Source organism: Tursiops truncatus, chromosome 16 (assembly GCF_011762595.2).
Source record: "Tursiops truncatus isolate mTurTru1 chromosome 16, mTurTru1.mat.Y, whole genome shotgun sequence".
Taxonomy (NCBI): domain Eukaryota; kingdom Metazoa; phylum Chordata; class Mammalia; order Artiodactyla; family Delphinidae; genus Tursiops; species Tursiops truncatus.
The window spans coordinates 55,575,216-55,599,719 of NC_047049.1; the positions used below are offsets into that span (position 1 = coordinate 55,575,216).

Below are 24,504 nucleotides of genomic sequence, written 5' to 3' on the forward strand. Positions count from 1 at the left end.
TGGCGAGGGTGCGTGGAGGCTGGTTAGATTTGGTTATAAACCATTTCGATTGCCAGAAAATCCAGTCAGTGTGTTGTTTAAATTCACAAATCAAAATAAACAGCCATGGATTGAAATGCATTTGCTAAACCTCAGTATCCCATTTGGGTCAACATCATTGTGCATCCCCTTTCCTTACTGCTTGAATCTCATTAGATCAGGGGCTCTGTCTGCCTCCCCCGACCGACGCCTTTGACTCTGCCCAAGATGACTAACGCCCACCTGAACGTAGAGCAACTTCCCTGAAAACGATTTCAAATGAAGAAAGAATTAATCCATGAACTATTAACAGGGATTCTGTTCTCCTCTGGCCCTGGTAGTTTCTAGAACATTGAATTAAAGAGTTCTCAGACCTTTACAAATTCTCAAGGCAAACATTATTAGCAAAGAGAAGCCCATACAGCATGTTAGAAAATTGCCAGAAAATGTCAGTGGAATTTCTGAATAAAATAAAAAAGGTTGAAACTCCCCTTCCCCATCTTCTCCCCTTCTCCCTCCCTTCCTCCCCCTAACATGATTAGAAAGTCATTTCATGTGTCTTATATGTTTGGTCAATCAAAGGCAAACATACATGATTGATGGTGACAGGGAACACATTTAATTCATTATTCTTTACTTTGCAGCAAAATGATTTGTGTAAACTGTCTGCCTAGCATTAAAGGTAAAACAAACTTAGAAACCCCAAAATGTTATATTTTTGTCTAATATTTTCCTTTTGGTTTTATAGCTGTAATCACATATGGATTCTTTTATTTGGCTCTTGGCAAGGACTGAACAAAGGGGAAGCAACACAGAAAGATTACATAACATACAAAGCCCTGTGCCTGTTAAGGATGGAGCCACAGGAACTGCAGTGGCCGGGACTCAGTGTGAAACCCAGGAGAAGCTGCCGCTCTCCCTGGCTCTTATCAGCTGGCAGGATAGCGTCACTAATGTGAAGGAAGGAAGGCCCTCTTGACCAAGCCTCTGGTCCAACATCAAAATGAGCTCTTTCAGAGATTATTGGCCTTTTATTAATTGAGTGCAGTTCTGAGCGAGGCAGTGCATCCACCTGGCCTTTCCCCCGCCCCCTTACAACTTCTAACTTAGGTTTTATGGGTGCTACCCACCATCAGTGATTTTTCAAGCAAAAATCTCAAAATGCTATTAAACTCTTAGGAATAAAATCTCAGATTCCCTTATTAAAGCTCTTGGTTGTCACTGCCCTAAAGTGATACCAAATAGAAATCTATGCCCAGAATAATGATGAGGAACCTGGAACTCTGAGGTGGCCATTCTACGTATCTAGGGGGTGCAAAGTGAGAAACCACCATTGGTTTGATAAGGGAGATATTTTGTCAAGATCTTTAAAGTTATCATAGCACTCTGTGCATAGCACTTTAGAATTTATAAGCTATGCATTTAACTTAAATTATTTTCATTTGGTACACAGGTATCGAGTATCATTTGGGAAATGTGCCTAATGCGGAGAAGCTGGCATTTCTGACCCTTTCTCCCCTGTAGGGTAGGAAGAAATAGGAGAAGAGGAAATAGAAGATGATGCTGGACGGGATTTGATAGAGCAAGGACCATGATGATGCTAGATCGTTGGGTTCTTAGCTCAGTGCTTTCCCCACTGTTACACGTTGCTTCCCCTGGAGAAATGTCTCCGATATGAACACTACTTAGTTTTGTATTCAAATCAATAGCTTCTAAGAACAGAATTCACTTTGCAATATTTGTAAAAGTAGTATCCTAGGTTTCTCCAACCATGCCAAATTACATGCTATAAAAATTAAGACATTTTTCAAAGGTGGGAAATTCTTACCTCTGCACCCATTCCCTCCACGGTGCCTTAGTCTGGAAAAGACCCAGGCACTGTTGTTTTCCCTAGACCGTAACGCCTTGTCACGTGGGAGAATTTGTTGCTCAAGTCAAGTGCCGCAGTGGATCAGGGGAGGGAGATGATGACCTATTTGCTGAGGGGGGATGTAAGAAAGCTCAAAAGGATAGTCCCAAGCCTCTGAAGGAGGGCGCAAGTGGGTCAGAATGCAGTATGGTAGATTTCCAATCGGGGCCGGGGGCGGGGGGTCGTATCAGTAAGAGGACGTGCAACCCAGAGGGTTAAACAATGCCAAGAAGAGGAAGAAAGGAAAATTTCTAACACTGTCTTTTCCAGATAAGGTTTTTAATTTTGAAAATTTGGGGGATTTCTCAAAATGTTAAATAGAGAGTTTCCATATGACCCAACAGTTCTACTCCTGGGTATCTTCCCAAGAGAAATGAAACCATATGTATTAATTTCCTCTGGCTGCTATAATAAGTTACTACAAACTTAGTTGCTTACAACTGATTTTTTCTCTTCTTTTTCTGGAGGCCAAAAGTCTGAATTCAGTTTCACTGGACTAAAGTCAAGGTGTTTGCAGGGCATCTCGTTTCCGTAAAACTAGAAAACAAGTATTCTGCCTCTAAACTCTAATAGTAGGACAGCCATAAGATAACAGTTACAGGCATTCCCATTCCAAAGAGGAGAAAATGGAAGGAAGAAAGGAGCTACCAGCCCCAAGTACGTTCAAAATCCAACCAGACAAATTCCATTGGGTTTTAAGATCCGGGAATAATCCTTTGTGACTTAAAATTGGCATTAGGTAATATGATTCCTCCAAATGTGTTCTTTTTCAAAGTTGCTTTGGCTATTCTAGTGTTGTTGCCTTTTCATATACATTTTAGGATCAGCTTTTCTATACCTCCAAAAACTCCTACTGCCCTTTTGATTGAAACATGTTAAACCCATAGACCAACTTGGGGGAGCATTGGCATCCATGAACATGGATTCCAACCCATGAACGCGGTCTCTCCATTTATTAGATAATCTTTAACTTCTTTCATCAGTGTTTTGTGGTTTTCAGCAAACGGATTCTGTACATTTTTGTTAGATTTATACATAAGTATTACATTTTGGGGGAGATATTGTAAGTGGCATTTTCTAAAAATTCAGTTTCCAGTTGTTCACTGGTGGTACGTAGAAACGCACATTATTTCTCTATGTTGACCTTGAATCCTTAACTCTGTTACACTGGCTAGCACTTCTTCCAGGATATGGAATACGTGGAGCGAGAGTGGACATCTTTGATTTATTCCTACTCTTAGGGGGAAAATATTCATTGTTTCACCATGAAGTATAACGTTAGTTGTAGGTGTTCTGTAGATGTTCTTCTTCTGAGGTTGAGGAAGTTCTTTTCTATTAATAATTTGATGAGAGTTTTTATTGTGAATGGATTTTGAGTTTTGCCAAATGCTTCTTCTGCATCAATTCATATAATCATGTTGTTTTTGTTCTTTACACTGTTAATATGGTGGATTACACTGAGTGATTTGAGAATATTGAACCAGCCACTGTGCATTCCAAGATAGACCCCAGTTGGTCATAGTGTGATTTATTTATATCTATATCTATTTCCCTCTCTCTCTCTCTCTCTCTCTCTCTCCCCCTCCCTCCCTCCCTCTCTCTCTCTCTCCCTCTCTCCCTCTCTCTCTCTCTCTCTCTCTCTCTCTCTCTCTATATATATATATATAGTTATAGGTAGATATATAGATTTGATTTGCTGATATGTTTGTGAAGATTTGTTATGTCTGTGTTTGTGAGTAGATATTGTTCTATAGATTTCTTACACTGTCTTTGTCTGGCTGTAGTATCAGGGTAAAGTTGACTTCATAAAATGAGTTGGGAAGTCTTTCCCTTCTATTTTCTGGAAGTGATTGTGTAGAATTGGTTTTATATTTTCCTTAAATGTTTAGTAGAATTCACTAGTGAAATGATCTGGGCCTCAATTTATTTTCCCAAAGGTTTTTAAAGACTAATTTAATTTCTTTAATAGCTGTAAGTCTATTTAGGTTATTTATTTAATCCTGAGTGAGTTGCCACAGTTTGAGGTTTTTGAAAAATTTAGGAATTAGTCTAATTTATTTGAGTTGTTCAATTGATGTATGTAAGTTGTTTGTAGTTTTCTATTATTGCCTATCTAATGTCTGCAGGCTCTGTAATGATAACCTCTCTCTCGTCCTTGATTTTTTGATTTGTGTCTCCCTCCCTCCCTTCCTTTTTTTTTTCATTTTTTGTCAGTCTTATACATGTCAATTTTGCTGATCTTTTCAAAGTTTTTTGGTGGCATTATTTTCTTTATTTTTCTGTTTTCTTTCTGCTTACTTTGGGTTTATTTTACTCTTCTAGCTTAAATGAAGCTTAGGTTATTGATTTGATACTTTTCTAATATAAGCATCTAATGCTATATATTTCCTTCTAAGCACTGCTTTAGGTGCATTCCACAATTTTTAAAATGTTGTATTTTCTTTTTCATTTAGTTAAAAATATTTTATAATTCCATCTGAGACTTCTTCTTTGACCCACGGGTTATTTAAATGTGTGTTGCTTAATTTCCAAGTATTTAGAGATATTCCTCTTATATTTCTATTATTTATTCATGATCTGATTCCATTATGGTAAGAGAACCTACTTTGTATGATTTCACTTCTTTTAAATTTGTTAGTGTGTTTTAATTTTATTTATTTTATTTTTGGATGCATTGGGTCTTTGTTGCTGCGCATGGGCTTTTCTCTGGTTGCGGCGAGCGGGGGCTACTCTTTGTTGCGGTGTGCGGGCTTGTCATTGCGGTGCACGGGCTTGTCATTGTGGTGGCTTCTCTTGTTGCAGAGCATGGGCTCTAGAGCACAGGCTCTGTAGTTGTGGCGCATGGGTTTAGTTGCTCCGCAGCATGTGGGATCTTCCCGTACCAGGGCCTGGACCCACGTCCCCTGCATTGGCAGGCGGATTCTTAACCACTGCGCCACCAGGGAAGCCCTGTTAGTGTGTTTTATACAGTCTATCTTGGTTAATGTTCCATGGGACCTTAAAAAGAATATATATGCTGATATATTGTTGGGTAGAGTGTTTTATAAATGTTCACTAGGGCCAGGTGGTGGATGGTGTTCCGTTCTATGCCCTTGCTGAGTTTATGTCTACTAGTTCTACCCATGACAATGAGATGAGTGCTGAGTCTCCAGCTATAATTATGGATTTGTTTATTTTAGTTCTATCAAATTTTGCTTTGTGAATTTTGAAACTCTGCTGAGGATATATATGTTTGGATTGTTGCATTTTCTTGATGAACTGAACTTTTTGTCATTATATATTGCCCCTAATATCCTTGGCAATTTTCTTTGTTCTTAAATCTGGAAGGCTTCAGATCTGATTTAATAGACCCACTCAATATTTCTTTTTTTTTTTTTTTTGCGGTACGCGGGCCTCTCACTGTTGTGGCCTCTCCCGTTGCGGAGCACAGGCTCCGGACGCGAAGGCTCAGCGGCCATGGCTCACGGGCCCAGCCGCTCCGCGGCATGTGGGATCCTCCCGGACCGGGGCACGAACCCGTGTCCCCTGCATCGGCAGGCGGACTCTCAACCACTGCGCCACCAGGGAAGCCCCAATAATTCTTTTGATTAGTGTTTTCATGAAAAAAATGTATCTGTTCTCATGATTTTTTTGTTTGAACCAAACTAAAAATATATCTTTAAATTCTAAGTGTTTTCCTTATAGCCAGCTTATAGTTGGGTCAATTAAAAAAATTATTCTGTGAATCTCCATTCGTTAAAAGGTGTACTAGGGGATTCCCTGGTGGCGCAGTGGTTGAGAGTCCACCTGCAGATGCAGGGGACACGGGTTCATGCCCCGGTCCGGGAAGATCCCACATGCCATGGAGCGGCTGGGCCCGTGAGCCATGGCCGCTGAGCCTTCGCGTCCGGAGCCTGTGCTCCGCAATGGGAGAGGCCACAACAGTGAGAGGCCCGCGTACCACACAAAAAAAAAAAAAAAAAAAAAAAAAAGTGTACTAGACCATTTATGTAAAATGTAATTATTGATATGTTTGGATTATATCTAATTTTTTATTTGTTTTCTGTCGATTTTCTCTGTTTTAGTTCTCCTCTTTCCTCTTTATTTTCTTCTTTTGGGTTATTTTGAATATTTTTAGATTTCATTTCATTTACAGTGTTTCTTATTATATAACTTTATGTAGTCTTTTAACTGATTGCCCTTGGGATTGTCATGTACCTACTTAACTCTCCAAGTCTACTTAGATTCAGTGATTCACCAGCGTAATCCTATAGGTCTCTTTACCCTCCCCATTTTTTGTTATACTTGTGTTGTTGAAAACGCCATCAGACAATGCTATAACTTTTTCTTTTCCGTCATCAAACGTATTTTAAAGAACTCAAGAGAAGTATAGTCTTTTATATTTATTCTGTTATTTCCCATCTCTGTTGTTCTCTCTTCATTCCTGATGTTCCATCTTTCCCCCTGGAATCATTTCCATTCTGTCTGAACAACTTCCTTTAGCAATTCCTTTAGATCAGTCTGTTGGCAACAAATACAATTTTCCTTCATCTGAGAATGTCTTTATTTCATCTTCATTCCTGAAGGACATTTTTGGTGGGTACAGAATTCTGGGTTGACTAATCTTCTCTTTCAGGACTTTAAGTATGTTGTTTCACTTCCTTCTTGCCTCCATTGTTTCAGATGAGAAATCTATAGTCATTTGAATTGTTAACCTATAAGTGATGAGTCAGTTTTCTCTGGTTACTTTCAAGATTTTCTTTTTGACTTTAGTTTTCTCTCATCTGATTACACTGAGTTTAAGCATTATTTCTTTGGGTTTATTCTGCTGGGCCTGAGATTCTTGAATCTCTAGGTTTGTCTTTGATAGAATTTGGGAAGTTTCCGTTCATTATTTCCTCATATATATTTTCTGTACCATACTCTTTCTCCTCTCCTTCTGGAATTCCTGTGACACAAATGTGGGACTTTTGAATATACCACAGGGCCCTGAGGCTCTATTCATTTTTTTTCAATATTTTTTCTTTGTTGTTCAACTTGTACAATTTATATTGATCTAGCTTCAGGTTTATTGCTTCTTTCCTTTTTCATCTCCATCCTGTTATTGAGCCTGTCCCCTGAGTGTGCTAGTTATTATATTTTTCAATTCTAGAATTTTCACGTAGTTATTTTTATCTTGTTTCTTTACTAAGGCTTTCTGTCTTTTAATTCTTTACAAAAGTGTTCTCTCTTAGTTATTGGAACATTTTATAATAGCTACTTTAGGCTCTTGTTAGATAATTCTAATGTTTGTGCCATGTAGGCATTGTATGCAAGTTGAGATTCTTTTTTTTAGTTATTCATATGCCAAGTACTTTTTTTATTGTATTCTGGACACTTTGTTTTGTTATTATGAAATTCTGGGTCTTGTTTAAAACTTGCAAACACACTGATAATTTTATTGTGGCATGTAATGACCTGTTTTATTTTAGACTGAAATTGTGGCCAAGCTTCTATGGGTTGTAATTCCAATATGAGTTGAATTTTCAAAACATTGGCAGTGCTGTTTGGACCTGTCCCACGTCAATCTCAAACTGGGTGACAGTTCATATTATGCTTTAGTCCTCAAAATCTATATATGCTGTGTAGGGTCAGTTTCATCCTTGCACAGCTCAGGGTGAGCCCAGGAGTTCATAAGTAATTGTGAGGGACTCCTTTCTTGAGTCCTCTTTCTCTGTGATCTCCAGGGGAATTTGAGCTTCCATGGAGTTTTCCTTTTTATCCTCTGACCAGAAAGCTGGGGCTTTAGCTACCCTGGTTTGTTATACACTTTCTGCTACTGTGTCCTCACCTGGGCAAACCACTGGGAGGACGAAGAGAGACAAAAAACAACAGGGCTTTGCCTCACTATCTTTGGACCTCAGACCCTCTTGCCAGAAAAGTTTCTCCTACCTCCTTTTATCTCCCATTGCCACTGCTGCTACTGCCGGCACTGGGTGTCTTAGGGGTGGAGATGCAAGAAAAGAGAAGAAAAGCAAAAAGAACCCAAACCATGATGTCCCCATTCTCTCTGAGTGTTAGGAATCGCCTCTACCGGTCTTCGAGCCAGAATGAGAGCTTCTCTTGGGGCTTTGTCTTTCCACATTCTCGTCTTCATTTACAGCTTCTGGGCTTCCTCAAAGTCAGGTTAGAGGATACCAGAGCAAAAACAATGGTAAACTCACTGCGGATTTGGTGGGACTTCCAATTCTGGTCATTTTCCCTAATCTGTTTGCTACCGTTTGTCTCAGAGACTTCAAATAGCTGCTCCGTGCATTTTGTCCAGGTTTAATAGATGCAGTCAAGGAAAGACACAGGGTGGAGTGTCCTTGTTCTATTTTATCCAGAGCCCGAAAACCAGATATCACTTTAGAAACAATATTCTGCGTTTGTCCTTTATAGCTGGACCAGGGAGAATATTGCCTCTAAGGCAGTGTCATCATCATCATGTCCTTTTAGTGTATTCAGTAATCACTCTCTTTGGGGTGAGTTTGAAGTAATCCACCTTTTCATCAGAGACTATGAATAACATAACCTGGCGAGCTGCATTACTGTGGAATCCTGCGCATCTCCTGGTAGAACAATGGGCGGTCGCTGTTTCCACTTCAGACTCATCTGGCTGATTTAGAGAAACTTTGGGACACCTGTAAAATGACGCTGAGATCAATTTTAGGCATCCATCTGCCATCTTGAAAAATGGCATGCAATAAAACCTTTCAACTGGGTGTAATTTTTGTAGTTTTTATCAGCTGCCACATGTATCCCACGGTAGCGAGAGTGATGCAGGCCCACTGATTAGGGTTTCAAGTACTAAGAAATACGGGTGTCCTGCCTGCCTTGATGCTGTGTTTTGTGTACACTAGGGGATGGGAAGTAGGCTGGGAAGCGGATGGAATGAATTGACATTATATAAGTGAGAGAGATCACTTCCTCCCTTTCCCCCATACCGTGTCAGCAGGTAGAGTATCTCTGCCCACCAAAAACTAACATACAGCTCTATGCCCACTGACCTGGGGGTGCAAAAGCTCTTTGTTGTGGTCAGTCTGCAAAGAGAAGTCTATGTTTATGCCTAGCCTCCATATTTATGGTGTTGCTCTTTAAGACAATGGATTTAATTAGTTCCTCCTTTTTTTCCTAGACTGACAAAATAAATATCATTTCTTAAGGAGTTTCTATTGGTTTCCTGTTTCAGCTAAAGTTTGGCAGTGAGAAGGCCATTTATCTTAATGGTTGGGTATTTTTTCTTCTCCGTAAATGGACTAGTGAGGAAAAAATCAGTGAAAGAGGAATATTTGGTACCTCTTTCAGAATTTGGATTAGGTATTAGACTTGATCATCCAAAGATCTTGGATGGTGTCCCCCTGTCCAGATATATCCATGGAACACTATGTTATTCAGATGTGCCAGCACAGCCTCACCCTTCCTGTTCTCCCTCACTCGTGAAGTGTGAGGGGAGTTGTGAAGCCGTGCAGTGGGCGGAAGGCTGGGGTTGGGGGTGTGTTGTAAGCCTCTGAATTAGGACATGATTTGTTGTAAGACCTCGCACTGCTTGCCCAAGCTTTCTGAGCTTCATATCCACCCACAGTAAAAAGTGGAAGAGCCTAGCAGATTGTTGGAAAGATTACCAGTACATGATGGTACGTCACTCCCTTCTTATTCCTTAGGGGTTGGTGGTACTGTTTGGGTTTCTATTTGTGATGAGATCTGACACTGGATTAGGATTGGGTCACTGATGGGAGAACACAGAGGGATGAACCTAATCTAAAGCGACTCTCTAGGGTGGTGTAAATTACATATAATTTCGTGTTGCCAAAATCTTTGTAAAGGACTGATATTGGGGGAGGTCCCTGGAACTCTGTGGTGAGATACAGAATTAGTAGAATCTTCTGCCTGAGTACATTTTCTAGGGCAGCAGCACTGTTCATCAGCCTAAGTGACACTGGGTCCCTCAACCTTCCTGTCCCTTACCCCCACAGCTAGAAGATTTTACCTGCATGTACAGGTGAAACCTGGATGCACCTGTCTGGCTTTTCCCAGGCCTCTCAGTGAATGGAGACTTGCTGGCTGTTCTTTTCCATACGTAATGAATGTCCAGCCAGCACGTGCAGCCCTGCCCAGGACAGAGCCCTGCAGTGGCAGTGCCTGGAAGGAGAACAGCTGTGTGCTGGGCTGTGTTACCTGTGGAGAACTCAGAGAGCGTAGTGACCTCCCGGATCCTGCCTGGAGGATTGATATGTACTGTGGGCTTGGACTTGCTCATAGAACCAATGGGCACAGGAACAGAGAGACCTCTCCTTGACCAAGCAGGATTATCACGCGTCTTCTCTTCTCTTCTCATCTTAAACCAACTGTAGGATACCATCCTGGCAATTTTCTGGGAATACTGAACTATAACAAGGGCTAAAATCTTCCAAGAAATGCAACAAGAAGGAGGAAATGTGCCTTCCAGAACTCTTCTCAGGAGGCATACAGTTTGTGGTTGGAAGGGATACTTAGGGAAACTCTTGGGGATAGGAGGAATGAGTTCCCTTGAACATGTTACTCCACGTTCAAGTAACAACAGATATCTTCTAATTTGCCTTCTAAAAAGTCACATCCACTCAATTGCAAGGCTTTTCTTTTGCTGAGGGGAGTATGCAAAATTGGGGCCAGGACTGAATTGCTGAGGGCAGTAGAGGGCTCTGACCTGTGGTCATTCTTCTCCCTTTCATCCCCACCCAGCACTCAGCCTCTACTCCAAATACAAGTTAAACAAGTACTTTTAAAAGTAATGTTTGAACAAGCGTCAGGATATTAGCACACCTTTCTGGTGGACCAGGGATGTGCCAGGTTATCAGTTCAGAATCAGTCTGAACTGATACCTGGCAAACAAAGAGGAAAGCCATTTGCTAGGAGGGAGGATGAAAGATGAAAGTAGAATATAGTGAGTCTCCACTGGAAGGATGTAGGCAAGAGTCAAGCCCAGAAATTGGAAGTAGCTAATCCAGTCTACCCATCAGAGTCGTTTTGTCTCAGGGCTCCTTTCAGGAGACCAGGCTGGGTCTTTATATCCACGTATGACCTTTCTCCTATTTGGGGAGACAGTCAGTTCCTCCAAATACCTAACTTCTCTCTTATCATCCTATCTATTCAGAGTGAACTTGCTGGCCACTAGGGAAGGGGAGGGGGAGAGAGGACCTCCAGGGAACACTGCTGTCTTTTGGGGATAAACTCAAGGTACTTAGTTTTTCTCCTCAGTCCAGAGGATCATTTGTTGATTAGTGATGTTCCAGGTTTTTCCAGTAGCAACTAAGCAATAGGAAGCCACGAATCACTGGCCCAACGTCTAACTGTCTGTGTTCCCTTGTGCGAGTGGTAGAGATGTCTTCAGAATCGCCATCACCATCGCCAACACTCATTATTTATGATAGAGCATCTCCTGGGTACGCACTCAGTAAGTGCCACCTCTTAGTATGATTAAGCCGCCAAAGTACCTATCACACACCTATCGCATAGGAGGCACTCAGAAAACATTAGGTATTCGCCAGGCACTATGTTAGGTGTTTTACACGGATCACCTCATGTCATCTGTCTTCCTAGGAAGTAGGTACTATTGTCGCTCTCATTTTGCAGTACCTTTGCTACTGTATATGTGGTCCATGTTCGGGGAGTATTCCTGTTGCCTGGGAGCTTGTTAGAAATGCAGAATCTTAGACCCCACCCCAGGAGTACAGAAAGCACATTTTACTAACACCCTTGGGTGATTTACATGCTCTTCAGAGTTTGGGGAGCACTGGACTCACAGCCTTAGACATGCCCACTGGTGAGAAACCATCCTGTGTTAACTTCAGTGGATGCAGTGGGATTCTCCCCAAACTGTCCAAAATATTGAAGATTTTGCAAACGCTTAGGTAATTCTCTAATGGTTTGTCTTATTAAAAGAAACCTCATAATTCCCGGGCTGATTCAAATGCTTTTCTATCTAACTCCTTTCTTTTTCTCCCAGTTCTTAATTGGTTAATAGCAAACAGTTGTTTTGGGTCTCAATTTTAGAATTTAGGAGTAATGGAATTGCCAAATGCAGCCTTTGCTGGGCTCAGTCTATTTCCTGTTGAATTGTTGTTTGACCCTACATTGGAATTCAAAAGAGTGCAGTCCAGAAGATAGAGGGCTAGGTCACATGGGAAAGAGAGCATAGTCATGAGACGGAGCAAAGGGGGCTCCTTTCTGTAGGGAGTGCGGTGGGACTCCTAGCTAGTAAGAGGTAGGACTTCTGTTAGATTGGCAAATACAGCAGTTCCTGAGAGTCCCTTCTTTCAAATTCAAGCCTCCAAGGCATTGGATCTAGAATTTAGAAAACCATAAGCCACTTGCTAAGTAGCCCAAGATGTTCTGTGATGACAAAGTTTCCCAGAAATGTACTGCTCAGTAGGAAGTGTTCTGGGAAGTTTAGAAATCACCCGACTCTACACGTTCCCTATGAGATGCCAAGAATGCAGAATTTTTCAGCATTCGGGGGGCAGAAATTGGTTCCTTTCATGGTCAACACTAAATGCTATGAAGTTATCAGCACTGACTTGTGATTAGATGCCTGGAAAAATTGTGCTCGTTTCTTTGTGTCTCTTTCTCCAGTTTTTTCTTGCTGAGTTCAATTCAACAAATATTAATTAAGCACCTCTTATAAGCACCTCATAAGGTAGTATGCTGCTTGTTCTAGAAGATTCAAAGTTGAATGCCTAAGGGAGGGTCTCGTGTTCCAGAATTCCACTTTATTATAGTTCTTGTCAGATGTTAGAAGACTCAGATACTATGACGGTAGCTAATGACAACTAACGCCTACTGAGTGCGTACTGCCAACCAGGGAATGTTCTAAGCATTCTTTATCCATTATCTCTTTTAGCCGTCCCAAGCTCACCAGAGGTGGGCATGATTTGTGTTCCCATTAAGGCAGGGCAGAGCACATCAATTTGGGGAGATGAGGAAAGTCCTCACAGACGAGGTGGCATACGATGGGAACTTACAGGTAGAGTTGGATCTTGACAGCTGAAAATTGCCACAGAGAGATTTCTGACAGTAGGATCAGGGAAACGAAGTGGTGGGGAGATCAGAGGGAGGAAGTTTTTAGAATAGCATTGCTGGTCTCCATGAGCTGCTCCTTGAAATAAAGGATTCTGTGACTTAGTACCATGTTTTCCCTTTGGAGATTTACAATTCGTAGTAACATGTGAAATACTCTTGAGTTGCACTAAAAAACTCCCCAGTTTGACTTTGTGAAATCCAGCACTTCCCAAATGTGTTTCATCCATTCAGCAAATATTGAGCTTCTGCTATGTTCCATGCACTGTTCCAAACTCTGGAGACTCAGGTGAATTTTTCTGCCTTCAGAAAACCTATATTTTAATGGGGACACCATAGACTCCCTCTTCCCTCTCTTATGTTCAAGGTGACACCTGTTAGTAAGTTCTGTCGAGGCTACTTTGGGAAATCTTAGTTGGGGATAATCCTACTTTACTGGAATTTGGGGGAAATTGTGAGAAGTAAGGTTTGTAAGATAGAGTAGGACCAGCACAACTGCAAATGCAGTCTGTGGATGGGTGCCATGAACTGTTTGCTACTCGTCCACGAAGTGGCAAGTACGGAAAATGAGAGGAGTGCTTAGGAACTTTTAGAGCAATTTGCCAGATTAATTATATATTGGTTGAATCTAATGATAGAAATTTTGGACTTGTATTTTGCATGTCTTGTCTATTCTTTTTTTTTTGGAAATCATTTCTGTTAGATTTTGCAGAAGTTTGAGTCTGCAAAACGATGGATACTAGAAGTAAAAGTAAAACCCTGGTCTCTCACCCCAGATGGGTTGAGAAGCTCTGTTCTGGAAAATCCTGCCTGCCAGGGACTGAATTGTTCTCCTGAGGATTGCTTGGCAGGCGTCTGCTTGAGAACACTTACTTGCTGCTTGCCCTACCCAGATGAGAATTATTTTTAGTAGTATTTTAAGAACCTTATTATTTGAAGCACAAGTGAGGATGTTCTTAACTATTATCAAGATGGCAAAACCAAGTCCTATTTGGACAGATAGTGAATAGACCCATCTTTAAAAAGGCCTGGCCACACTTAAGCATAAATACCTTTTCTACATTGGAGAGGAAAAAAAGAAAAGGGTAGAACAACCTACCTACGTATTAAAATACCGATTTCCTGCCACATAGGCCACACTTTCTGAAATAATTTATAACTGATAATTATTTTTAAAAGTTCTCATATCACTCTTTCTGTTAACCCTTCCTTTAACTTCAATTCCTCTGGCATTCTGTGTTTTCAGAAGTAATCTAAGTTGGGGTAACATAGCAGGGGGGAAAATACCCTGTCTGCTAACTCTTTTGCACGTGGTGTGGTCTGTTGCTCTCGCTCTGAACACTTCATGTGGGCTGATGTTTTTTTTCATAATGCTTGATGGAAGAAATCTCATTTGATAGCCTGCAGCCCACTAGTCTGGGATTAAGAGATTCAGTGGAAGTCCACCCCAGAATTAATCTCTGGAGTTGTTTATTTATTCGTTCAGTGCTGAAGCAACCAGTTATCTTGCATTCCATCAAATTCCAAGTAATGTGTTTTAATTGACATTGTCCCAAAGCCTTTGGAAAAATCTGAGATCCTTTCATTCTATTCTCACATTCTGGAAAATACGATCTGAAATAGGCCATAATCGTGGAATGCCAAATCGTTATGGGGTCCCTGAAATCCAGTGCTGTTCTCGGAAGGACAGCCGACCTGAGTCCACATCCAAGAAGGACAGCGTTGATATGCAATTTGGCACAGAGAAGAGATACATTCTGAAAAGGTGCAAATCACTGTTGGTTTCGCATCTCTTCTGTTTCTTTCCTTTGTTTTCAACTTTATCACCAGTTTCCTCCACCCCCCAGAAAGCTGTGCAGCGAGGCTTTCTCTGTTCTGGCACTCGTGAGGAGCTAAGCTAGCAAGACTCAAACGTTTTGTTTTTTAATTCTACGAGTTTATGTTGAGGCGAGGAAGAGAGGGAGAAAGAGCCGCATGCCCACTGGTAAAAACTGCGGCAAGTTTGTTAACATTGGAACATAGAGGGAAATAAAGGAGGAGAGAGAGAATCCAGGAACTGGGTCTGTGATAAAGTCTTCTTAACAATCAGTTGTCCTTAGCATTGTTCTTTCCAGCAAGAAATGATTAGATGCAACATTGAATCAGATTTTTCCCAGTGGCAGAGCATGCCGTTGAGGGGTGGGGATAAAGGACCCCACTCATTTTAGTGACCAGCCCATACGCTCATCACCCCAGAGCCCATCAATGCTGATTCCATGTTTATTACTGTAATTAAGAGCTTGACACATTCTGTGGGTGTTCTCTGTTTTTTGTGGGCGTAAATATGTTTTTGTGGAATCTCAGATACGTTGGCCAGTTCCTGTCAGTGCGCTCTGTTTTAGACTGTCACATTACAAAGGACAGTGACAGTGTATTGTGTAATTTATATGTATAAATATGCATTCAGATGTAGCTAATTGATTCTAATTAAGGACTTATGATTTAAAACTATACATCCTTTAGAGCAAGAATATTGAGAATTTGGATAGATTTTTAAAAAATCATAAATGTAATAAATACCTGCTATTACAATAAATAGTCTTCTACTACCAGTTTTGGGCAATGCTGGTATGTATGTTACAACTCACCTCTTCTTATTGCAGCTATTAACGTAATGGTTATTGATTTTTATAATTTCCTCTTAGTTCCTTATATTTGATGTGCACAACATAACGTATATTCGGATTAAAACAATGTACTTGTTTTCAATTAAATAAGGATTGGTATATGATAGTCTTTGGAATTATTTATACGACTCTGGAGGTAGGGATGGACTTCTGCAAAATTATTTGGCTGTAATCAACACAGTTATTCAGACTCTGCTGGAAACAGAAATCACAGTGACTATAACATACCGCAGCTGGGATGGTTGATTTTTCACATTCACTGGGCTGCTAGCGTTAGAGAAACACAGTTTCACCCTAATCAGAGAAAGCATAAAATATAAAAGGTGTCGTTACTGACCCACCGTTAGTAACACATGCAAAATCTGGGAGCAAGAAGGTGTTACTTCCCCCAGAGCCAAGGCTGATGTTTCCAGTTTGATGGTGCCTTTGGTGGTGGAGCCATCGGCCCCCAGATTGGTGTACAACTGTTTACTTAAGGGATTGAACTAGACTGGTTGAAAAGTTAGATAATGAAGGGCAGATAAATAAGACTATGAGAAGTGTGGACGAGCGAGCCCCACGGCTCAGATCTCTTTTCTCACTGAAGATCTGCGAGTGTTTGATGAATAAGGACCCAGAGCACATCACCTGCTCATCTTTGCTAGGTGCTCTTCTGAAGCAGCGGGAGTTTGATGTGACAGCCAGAGGAGAAGTTGCTGCCTCAGGAAATGCTTTGCCTTTGACTGATGGTTGAATGGCTGGCAAATTAATTTTGGCACCTTTCCCTAAGTCATTTTTGGTCCCATTCTTTCACTTTTCTGCTGGGAAGTGTGTATTCACATTACAGTTTAAAATATTTCGACAACACAGATGTGGAGAACAGCATGTACTATTTTAGGCAAGAAGTTGTAGGCTGGGATGGTTCCATTTTATAGAATAGAAATGATGCCGTCGTGCTTTGAGAGGAGGTCTGAACTCTCCTTTCAGCTCGACTTAAAATCAGTACTACTTCTCACGGACTTCTCACAAAGTCAGGCGCTCCAGGGTTTAAGATCTTGCGTTCTTGAGGAGCTTTTCCTCTTAGGTACTTATATTCCACAAACCCTCCAAGCCCCCCAAAATCCTAGCACCACTGCTTCTCTATATATTTACCTTGTCAGTCTCTAGCAAGAGATAATATGGTGGGTGGTTAACAGTATGAACTCTGAATCCTGTTTGTACCACTCATTGGCTTTGTAACCTTTAGTGGGTTACTTAACCTCTCTGTGCCTCTGTTAAAGGGGACTTATTATGACAGTAACTCATTCTACCATCTCTAGGTCTCTATGTTCACTGTCAAGTGTTTTAAACTCAACGTATTGTATTTTATACTAATTTTTCCTTCCCTAAGAATGTATTTGGTTATGGCTAACAAAACTAAAAGGAATGTGCATTTTGCTTTTGCTTTTTTCAAAATAAGTGAAAGGTGCCGTGCTTGAGACTTAGAAAGGTAAACTTTGATAAGAAGGGGTAATTGAAGCCCTTGCCTCGGGATGAAGATTGAGGTTCTGTTGTCTGAGTTTGTGACACATTACAGTGTCTTAAGGCTGGGTGCTCTATCCCTGACTCTCCTGATGTGATAACCTGTTCCTGTCGTTGTTCTGCCACAACTTGTCATTCTTGCCCTTAAGGATTAAAGGGTGTAAGTGTTAATTATAATTACTGATTCTCCTTATATTATACGTATTTTTTTTTAAAATTACTTGTGGTAAAATACACATAACAAAATTTACCATTTTACCATTTAAATCACTTTCAGTAAGTTTTTGTGTGTGTGTGTGGGGGGGGACATTTATGAGAACCTGAAAAATTTGTTAAGTTATCAATAGGGAACTTGTGTTAAAGATGTAGAAATCTTAAAGGGTTATAACAATGAATTTAAACTCCTCAGCTTTTAGTCAGTCCATTCAGTACTTCTGCATCTCGCATTATACATACCATCTGAGCATCTGCATATGTCTGTGGAAGAGGCACTTTGCTTTCCAGAAAAGTTCTGTTCATTTTTTTTTTTTCCCAGTTTTTTGGCTTTTAGTCCTCAAGCATTTCAGATCAGCCACAAACTTTCAGGAAAAGAAATGTGGAAAAAAATCAGCAAAAGTCAGATATATATCATCAGATATATCTTAGACAGGTATATCTGATGCTTTTTCTGGCAAAGAGAAAAATATAGGAAAATAAATTCCAGTTTAAATAAAATTCAGTCAGTAACTAGAATGGCTCATAAGACACAGAATATGCTAAAAATTATTTGCTGAATCAATAAATCAATGAACAATTTATGCTAAATTCAAAAGAAACATGAATATAATATCCTAAAAAGAATTTATTTCTACTTAAAAAGTTTAGTGATGAACCTATAATAAAATTTGGTCTCAAGAGTAGTTCCATTAGAACATAGAGGCATGAAAATAATGACCATAACTAAAAGAACCAAATTAAAATCATATTAATTGAGGAATAGCACCAACAATCAATTGAGATAAAGCTTCATATTTTCATTATTTTTGAAAGCTAAGTGGAATATTTAAATTAGCAACATAAGCAACATATTATAAAAGGAATGTCCCTGCTAAAAGAATAGGCTGAGTTCTTCTACTTGAAGAAAACTATTTGCCCATAAAACTCAACTATGAGGATTTATAATTGGCAGTCCCTCAGATACTATCCTATTTACCAATAAAAAATTATGATAACATAGTGCCCCAAATATTATATATTTCAAACTCTTTACTAATGCAGACTAAGCTTTCTTCAAATTAGTTGGAATTAATAACCTTTGTTTATGAAGTCAAGAATATCTTTTATTTGAAAAAATAAGTTGAAATCTTATGAGTCGGGGAAATTAAAAAGTTTGTGCTTAGCTAAACACATAGCAGTTAATTTTTAAAATCATAAAGTTTAGCAGGAGAAAAGGTTGAGTCCTTTTGTTTTGAAAGACCCCACTCTGGGGAAGACTAATTTTTTAGATGAACAACCCATACCCAGCAGTATTGCACAGCACATTTCTAATGTGTGGTAGTGGGTTAGAAGCAGCACAAACTAATGAGGTTAACCCACATAATCTTATAATCCAGCCAGAACACAAAGCAGACATAGCATAGAAGCAGGGAGCATTCAGCTTATTTCTAAATCATTCCTAGCTTTTGTATTCCAGAACATCACCAAGTAGATGGTAAGTGTGCATTTCCCACTGTTTCCAAGTCTCCTTCATTTCCCCCAGTTAACTGACTGTTGGGTCATAAGCAAGATGCCTTTGTGTTTTTGGCTGTGTCTGGTCCTAGTTGCGGCATGTGGGTTCTCCGTTGTGGCGTGTGGGCTTTTCTCTAGTTGGCAGTGTGCACGTTTTTTTTTTTTCTCCTCTCTCTCTAGTTGTGGCACACGGGCTTCTCTCTAGTTGTGGCATGCGGGTTTTCTCTCTCTAGTTGTGGCGCTCAGGATCCAGAGTGCGTTGGCTCTGTAGTTGTGGCATGAGGGCTCCAGAGTGCGTGGGCTCTATAGTTTGCAAAACCCAGGCTCTCTAGTTGAGGCGCGGGCTCAGTAGTTGTGGCGCGCAGGCTTAGTTGCCCTGCAGCTGGTGGGATCTTAGTTCCCTGACCAGGGATCAAACTCGCGTCTCCCGCATTGGTAGGTGGATTCTTTACCATTGGACAACCGGGGAAGTCCCAAGATGCCTTTTAATTCAATACCAGCACAGGACATTATTAAGAGCCACTTCCAGTTGACTGGGAAGCTCCTTTTCATCCTCCCCCTTATCTAACCTCCAGTGGAAGTGAACTGGGGAGACAGCAGCTTACAGATACCCAAGGACCACACAGCCTGCCTGTCTTCCTGCCTTGGGAATCCATGACATCCCCAAGCTCCCAGAGGGGCTCAGCGTTCTTGTAGTTTTTACTTTATACTTTTAAATGGTCAATTCTAAGGTAAAACCTTTCCAGAAATACCTAGCGTGAAGAGGGCTGTTGGGAAAACCAGTTGAACTTGATTAATTACGACCAAAAAAAAAAAACATATTAATGACATTTTGGTTAAGACCTTTCTGAAACTACATTTTACTTTTTTTAAAATTGTTTTATTTTATTTATTTATTTTTTAAATTTATTTTTGGCTGCATTGGGTCTTTGTTGCTGCGCACGGGCTTTCTCTAGTTGTGGCAAGCAGGGGCTACTCTTCGTTGCAGTGCGTGGCCTTCTCGTTGCAGTGGCTTATCTTGTTGCAGAGCACAGGCTCTAGGCACTCAGGCTTCAGTAGTTGTGGCACACAGGCTCAGTAGTTGTGGCTCACAGGCTCTAGAGTGCAGGCTCAGTAGTTGTGGCGCACGGGCTTAGTTGCTCCGCGGCATGTGGGATCTTCCTGGACCAGGGCTCGAACCCATGTCCCCTTCATTGGCAGGCGGATTCTTAACCATTGCGCCACCAGCAAAGTCCTACATTTTACTTTTTGTGATATTCAAGGTGGTGTTGGAAAAATCTAATTTTTCCCCAAAGTAGAAATAGATATGTTGTTTCATGTTATATATATACGCTCACTGCAGAAGCCTTCAGACAATACAGGAATCTATAGAGAAAAAGTGTCATTCTACATCTGAGAGATAACAACTGTTACTGTTTTGGTATCAAGCTTTCTAGATGTTTCTGCGGCTTTACGAACATTCAGATAATTATAGGGTATTTAAAAATAGGATCAGACTATACACACTATTTAGTAATGTGCCTTTTAAGGTAATTTCTCTGTGAAAATATATACATTTTCATCATAATTTGTAATTGCTTCCCTGTATTCCATGGTATAAACCTACCATTTGTGGTTATTTCTAATTTCTTGTTCTAAGAACAAGAAGGATGTTCTTGTACATGTGTATGTGTATACTTATCTACCTGTTTCTTTGCTATGAATACTTAAAATGGAATTGTGTAAAAGAGTACACACTTTTATACATGTTGATAACAATTTAAAAATTGCTCTCAAAAATTTTTATCAATTGTGGATGAGTGCCCATGCCTCCACATTCTTGGAAGTCATACAGGTTTAGGAAGAAGTGGTGCTTTAGAGGGGACATCCGTCTAGTCTGTGAGTTTAGGGGCATGGAAGCTTCATGTGGTGATGGGGTATGTTCCTGGTTGTTCAGGAAGGTCGCCATGACACAACCGGTGCATTCATTTGTTTGCCAGATGGGGTAACCCCACTTTCCTTTTACTATCCTATCTTAAACCCTTCTCCTGTGTTCTTCTCCCTTAGATTGAGGAAGACACGTGGCAGAAATACTACTTGGAAGGAGTCTCAAATGAAATGTACACAGAATATCTCTCCAGTGCCTTCGTGGGTCTGTCCTTCCCTACTGTTTGTGAGTAAGTGACCATTAACCATATGCTCTTCGGCTTTCAGAAAACATTTAACGTGTCTCTGGAAGGAAGTGCACCCCACCTATGGCCAGCACAGTGGGGACACTCGACAATTACCAAGTGTCCTGTGCTCAGCCTTCTGTGATGAAGGGGAAGATGGGTCATTATGTGGCCCCTGCCTTGGGGATTTCTGCTGGCTCTCCTTTCCCTCCAGTCCTGAGAATCTCAGGCTTGGATTCGTCATTTGACCTAAATGATGAACTGCAGTTTTCCTGCATACCTTGAATTACGCCCCTGTGTTGTAGACACATGTATGAAGGGTAGCATGAACCCATGCCTCTGATTTTACCAGGGCAAAACCAAATCTTGCTAGCACCTTGATGAAAGAAATTTTAATCTTTCAATTAAGTCAGATCATAAAGACATCAGAGAAGCCACTGTTCAAAGTGCTTTCACTATTTCCTGAGGCAGTGTGGAACCAAATGTACACAGAGAGACCTGGAAATAGTCCTGAGTGGTTTAGCCCCGAGATGGACGACTGGTATGTTATAACAATAAAAAGACTTAGCATCTCCTTATACTGGCTCAGCGAGATGGATTTGAGCAAGGGGTGGCCCCAGCCTGCACGACCCCTCGAGGTAGAACAGGTGATCATTTAAGGGGTATGACGTCAGGAGCTCCAGGTGTCCCAGACCCCAAGAAACTTCCACCAGGACGATGCCTCAGGTTCCCCACCTAGAAGCTCAGATGTTGGATGTAAGTCAAACAGGCGCTTTGTCCTTATGAAAACACAGACTCCCTGGGAATGCTGAAACATGAAGCCCTGTACTTGGACACTGAGCAAAGAATTTGGTAAACTCAGTCTCATGGATAAAAACTGGGAAGAAACAGGAACCTGGGAACCCACTGGGCTGAGGAAGAAGAGCTCTTCCTTTGTGCTGTCTACCTGCCTGGAAACCAAACCCACCTTCTGGAAAGGGCGTCCTGAAGAGGACAGTCCTGGGGGGCTCTTGGGTTCCTTTGTCTCATAGTTTGCTGTTCTGTGCACAGCAGAGGGGGGCCAGGGCACCTGGTAGCTTGGTGTTTACCTGTCAGTGACTTCTGTCAGTGAGCACAGCAGGTGCACCCTGCCTGTCCCTGGGCCCAGGCCCTAAGCAATCCAAAATGGTTTGACTGTTCACTGAGGTTTCTCACCCTGTCTCGAAGCGAAAGTTTAAACGCTAAATGGACTGGAAGAGGGCATAGGTAATTGATTCCGAAGGAGTTATTTTCCGAAAGTGGATGCCCTATTGTAACTCCCATGTGTTCCTTTCTTTGAGAGCTATTTCTCATTCTGCCATGGAAAGGAGTTAACCATTCCGAGGCACTGGGTCCTGGAACACTGAGGCTGTCCCAGGGGATTTTCTCTGTCTTGGAGGGTGGCCTGCCTAGGATAAAAAGTTCAGGAGGATTCAGGACTTACATTAGAAGCTGGTCATATGAAAAGTCAATTGAGGCCTCTTAGGTCTGATGTAGATGTGGCCTGAGCCCACAGCAGAACTGCCAACGCCTGGAGGAGTCCTGTGGCACCTCAGGCATTAGCAGTGGAGTATGTGAAGTCCCTTCCTTGTCTTTGAGTCTCCTGGGCTTGATTGGTGTCAACATGAGTGCTGCCTTGCAAATCCCTTAGTCCATGTCCCTCCGCCCACCCCCTTCCTGCTTTCCCATCGCTTCTCTTATTTTGCTTCTGGAAACTGAGTGAGTTCATTTTAAGAGTGTTAACCTGGAAGGTTAGAACCGCTCCCTCTAGAAGTTCCAGCAGGGATACCTGTGGGGTCAGTTGGACTCACGTATTTGTCCTACACAGTGTTTCATTTCTTAACAGTTAGTCGCCAATGTTTCAGAAAGGTGGCTCTTCACATAAAAACTAGATTCCTGGCCTCTTTTGAAAATCTGATGAACCAACACGGGACTTGCATTTCTACTGAATGCTAAGGGACTCCAGTGTGCTGTAAGGAGGGGTTTAGTGAAGGGCCTCCCCTCCCTGATGTCTTAAACTGGCCAGATTTGCATTTACATCAGGGCCTGGCCCCCTCGATGTGTGAGTTTGCCAACTCTGACCCGTTGGGTGTGTGAAACTTCTCTGCCCTTTGGAGCCGGCTCAAGAGCTGGACGCTAGTCTGTAAATATTTCCCTTGACAACATGTTCCGAGAAGGAGAAGATCCCTCAGACATACCTTGTTGTCAGAGAATTTGGTGTTTGTTTGGTACAGCTTCCGGAATACAAAGACAAAAAACAAAATACCATCATGAAAAACTTGTGATGTGAGTGAAAATGTGTTCAACTGACTGCTATTGCTCGTTTAACACAATGATACAGCAGAGGTAGGAATAATCAATAAAGAAAGGACACTTAATGAGATTTAGGAACATCCCAAAACATTGAAGCTCTCCTCAAGCATTTGATTATCTGGAGGCTTAATTATCTGTGTTTTCTACTTTAAATTAAAGAAAAGCCATAACTCAGAGTTACCAGCAGTTTAATGATAACACTCTTCAATTCAGGTTAATTAAAGCACAGCCGTAATTAGAGTGTAGGGTTGTATATCACCAGGCTGGCGCATAAGTATTTTCATTACAGTAAGAATTGGCTATTCAATTTCAAGATGACATGAAGGACGCCAAAATATATTTTCAGCTGGTTCACGTAGAAGAAAAAGAGTTGGAGAATATTCTGGGTATAATAAAGCACTGATAAAGTATACAGATTTTCAGAGCCGTCTCTGTAATTATGCACGGCATTAAAACAATATGCAGCCAGTAACGTCTTGAAGCATGAAAAGAAATAAATTTGCTCTTCCCTTGGGCTGGCAGAGTGCTCCCTTGCAGGGTAGGATCACCACACCGAAAAGATTGGAGTTTTTTCAGAAGCCGGGAGAGTCATTCAGTGAAAAGCTGAGGGGGCAGGATTAACGGGTGCAATCTGAGGTCGTTTCCCAAGAGAACAGATGTGGGAGGAGGAGAGAGAGGAGGGGCAGGAGGCCCCCAAGTTGAGCTTTTTAAGAATTTCGAGCAGAGAGACGCTTTCTCCGGCTCAGGAAAGACTTGCACCAGCTTCTCTGCACCAGCCTTTGGCCTTCACGTGTGTATCACCAGAAGACGCAGCTTTGTTCCAAAAGGAATAACTAATTTAGACAAAATGCAGTATCATTTCTAAATATTTCACTTACATTTTCTCACTGAATCCTCACAAAAATCCGGTGATGATTATGTGAATATTACCATCCCTGGTTTATGAAGGAGGACACTGAGACTCAGAGGACATTGGTGTCCCCTTCCAAAGCCACCTAGCAGACAAGTTACAGTACCAGGATTTCGATGCTGGGGCCTCATGCAGTTGGGATCAGCTTGGAGGATGTGGTAGATGAAGGCTGGCTAATTAAGAGCCTCCTGGGGAGCTTATTAAACAGAGGATTCTAGGTTCCATCTCCAGATTCTAATATCTGGGGTAGGTCCCCCAAAT

The 24,504-nt window shown here is 41.3% G+C and overlaps 1 protein-coding gene across 9 annotated transcripts in view; it reads left to right on the forward strand.

Moving 5' to 3' along the window:
- Window positions 1-24,504, forward strand: part of KCNMA1 (potassium calcium-activated channel subfamily M alpha 1) — a 736,798-nt gene that overhangs the window by 555,525 nt on the left and 156,769 nt on the right. For all 9 annotated transcript variants that reach the window (XM_073793410.1, XM_073793411.1, XM_033841924.2 and 6 more), the window contains exon 15: window positions 20,899-21,008. In XM_073793410.1, the coding sequence (XP_073649511.1) occupies window positions 20,899-21,008 (110 nt within the window). The remainder of the gene's footprint in view (window positions 1-20,898; window positions 21,009-24,504) is intronic.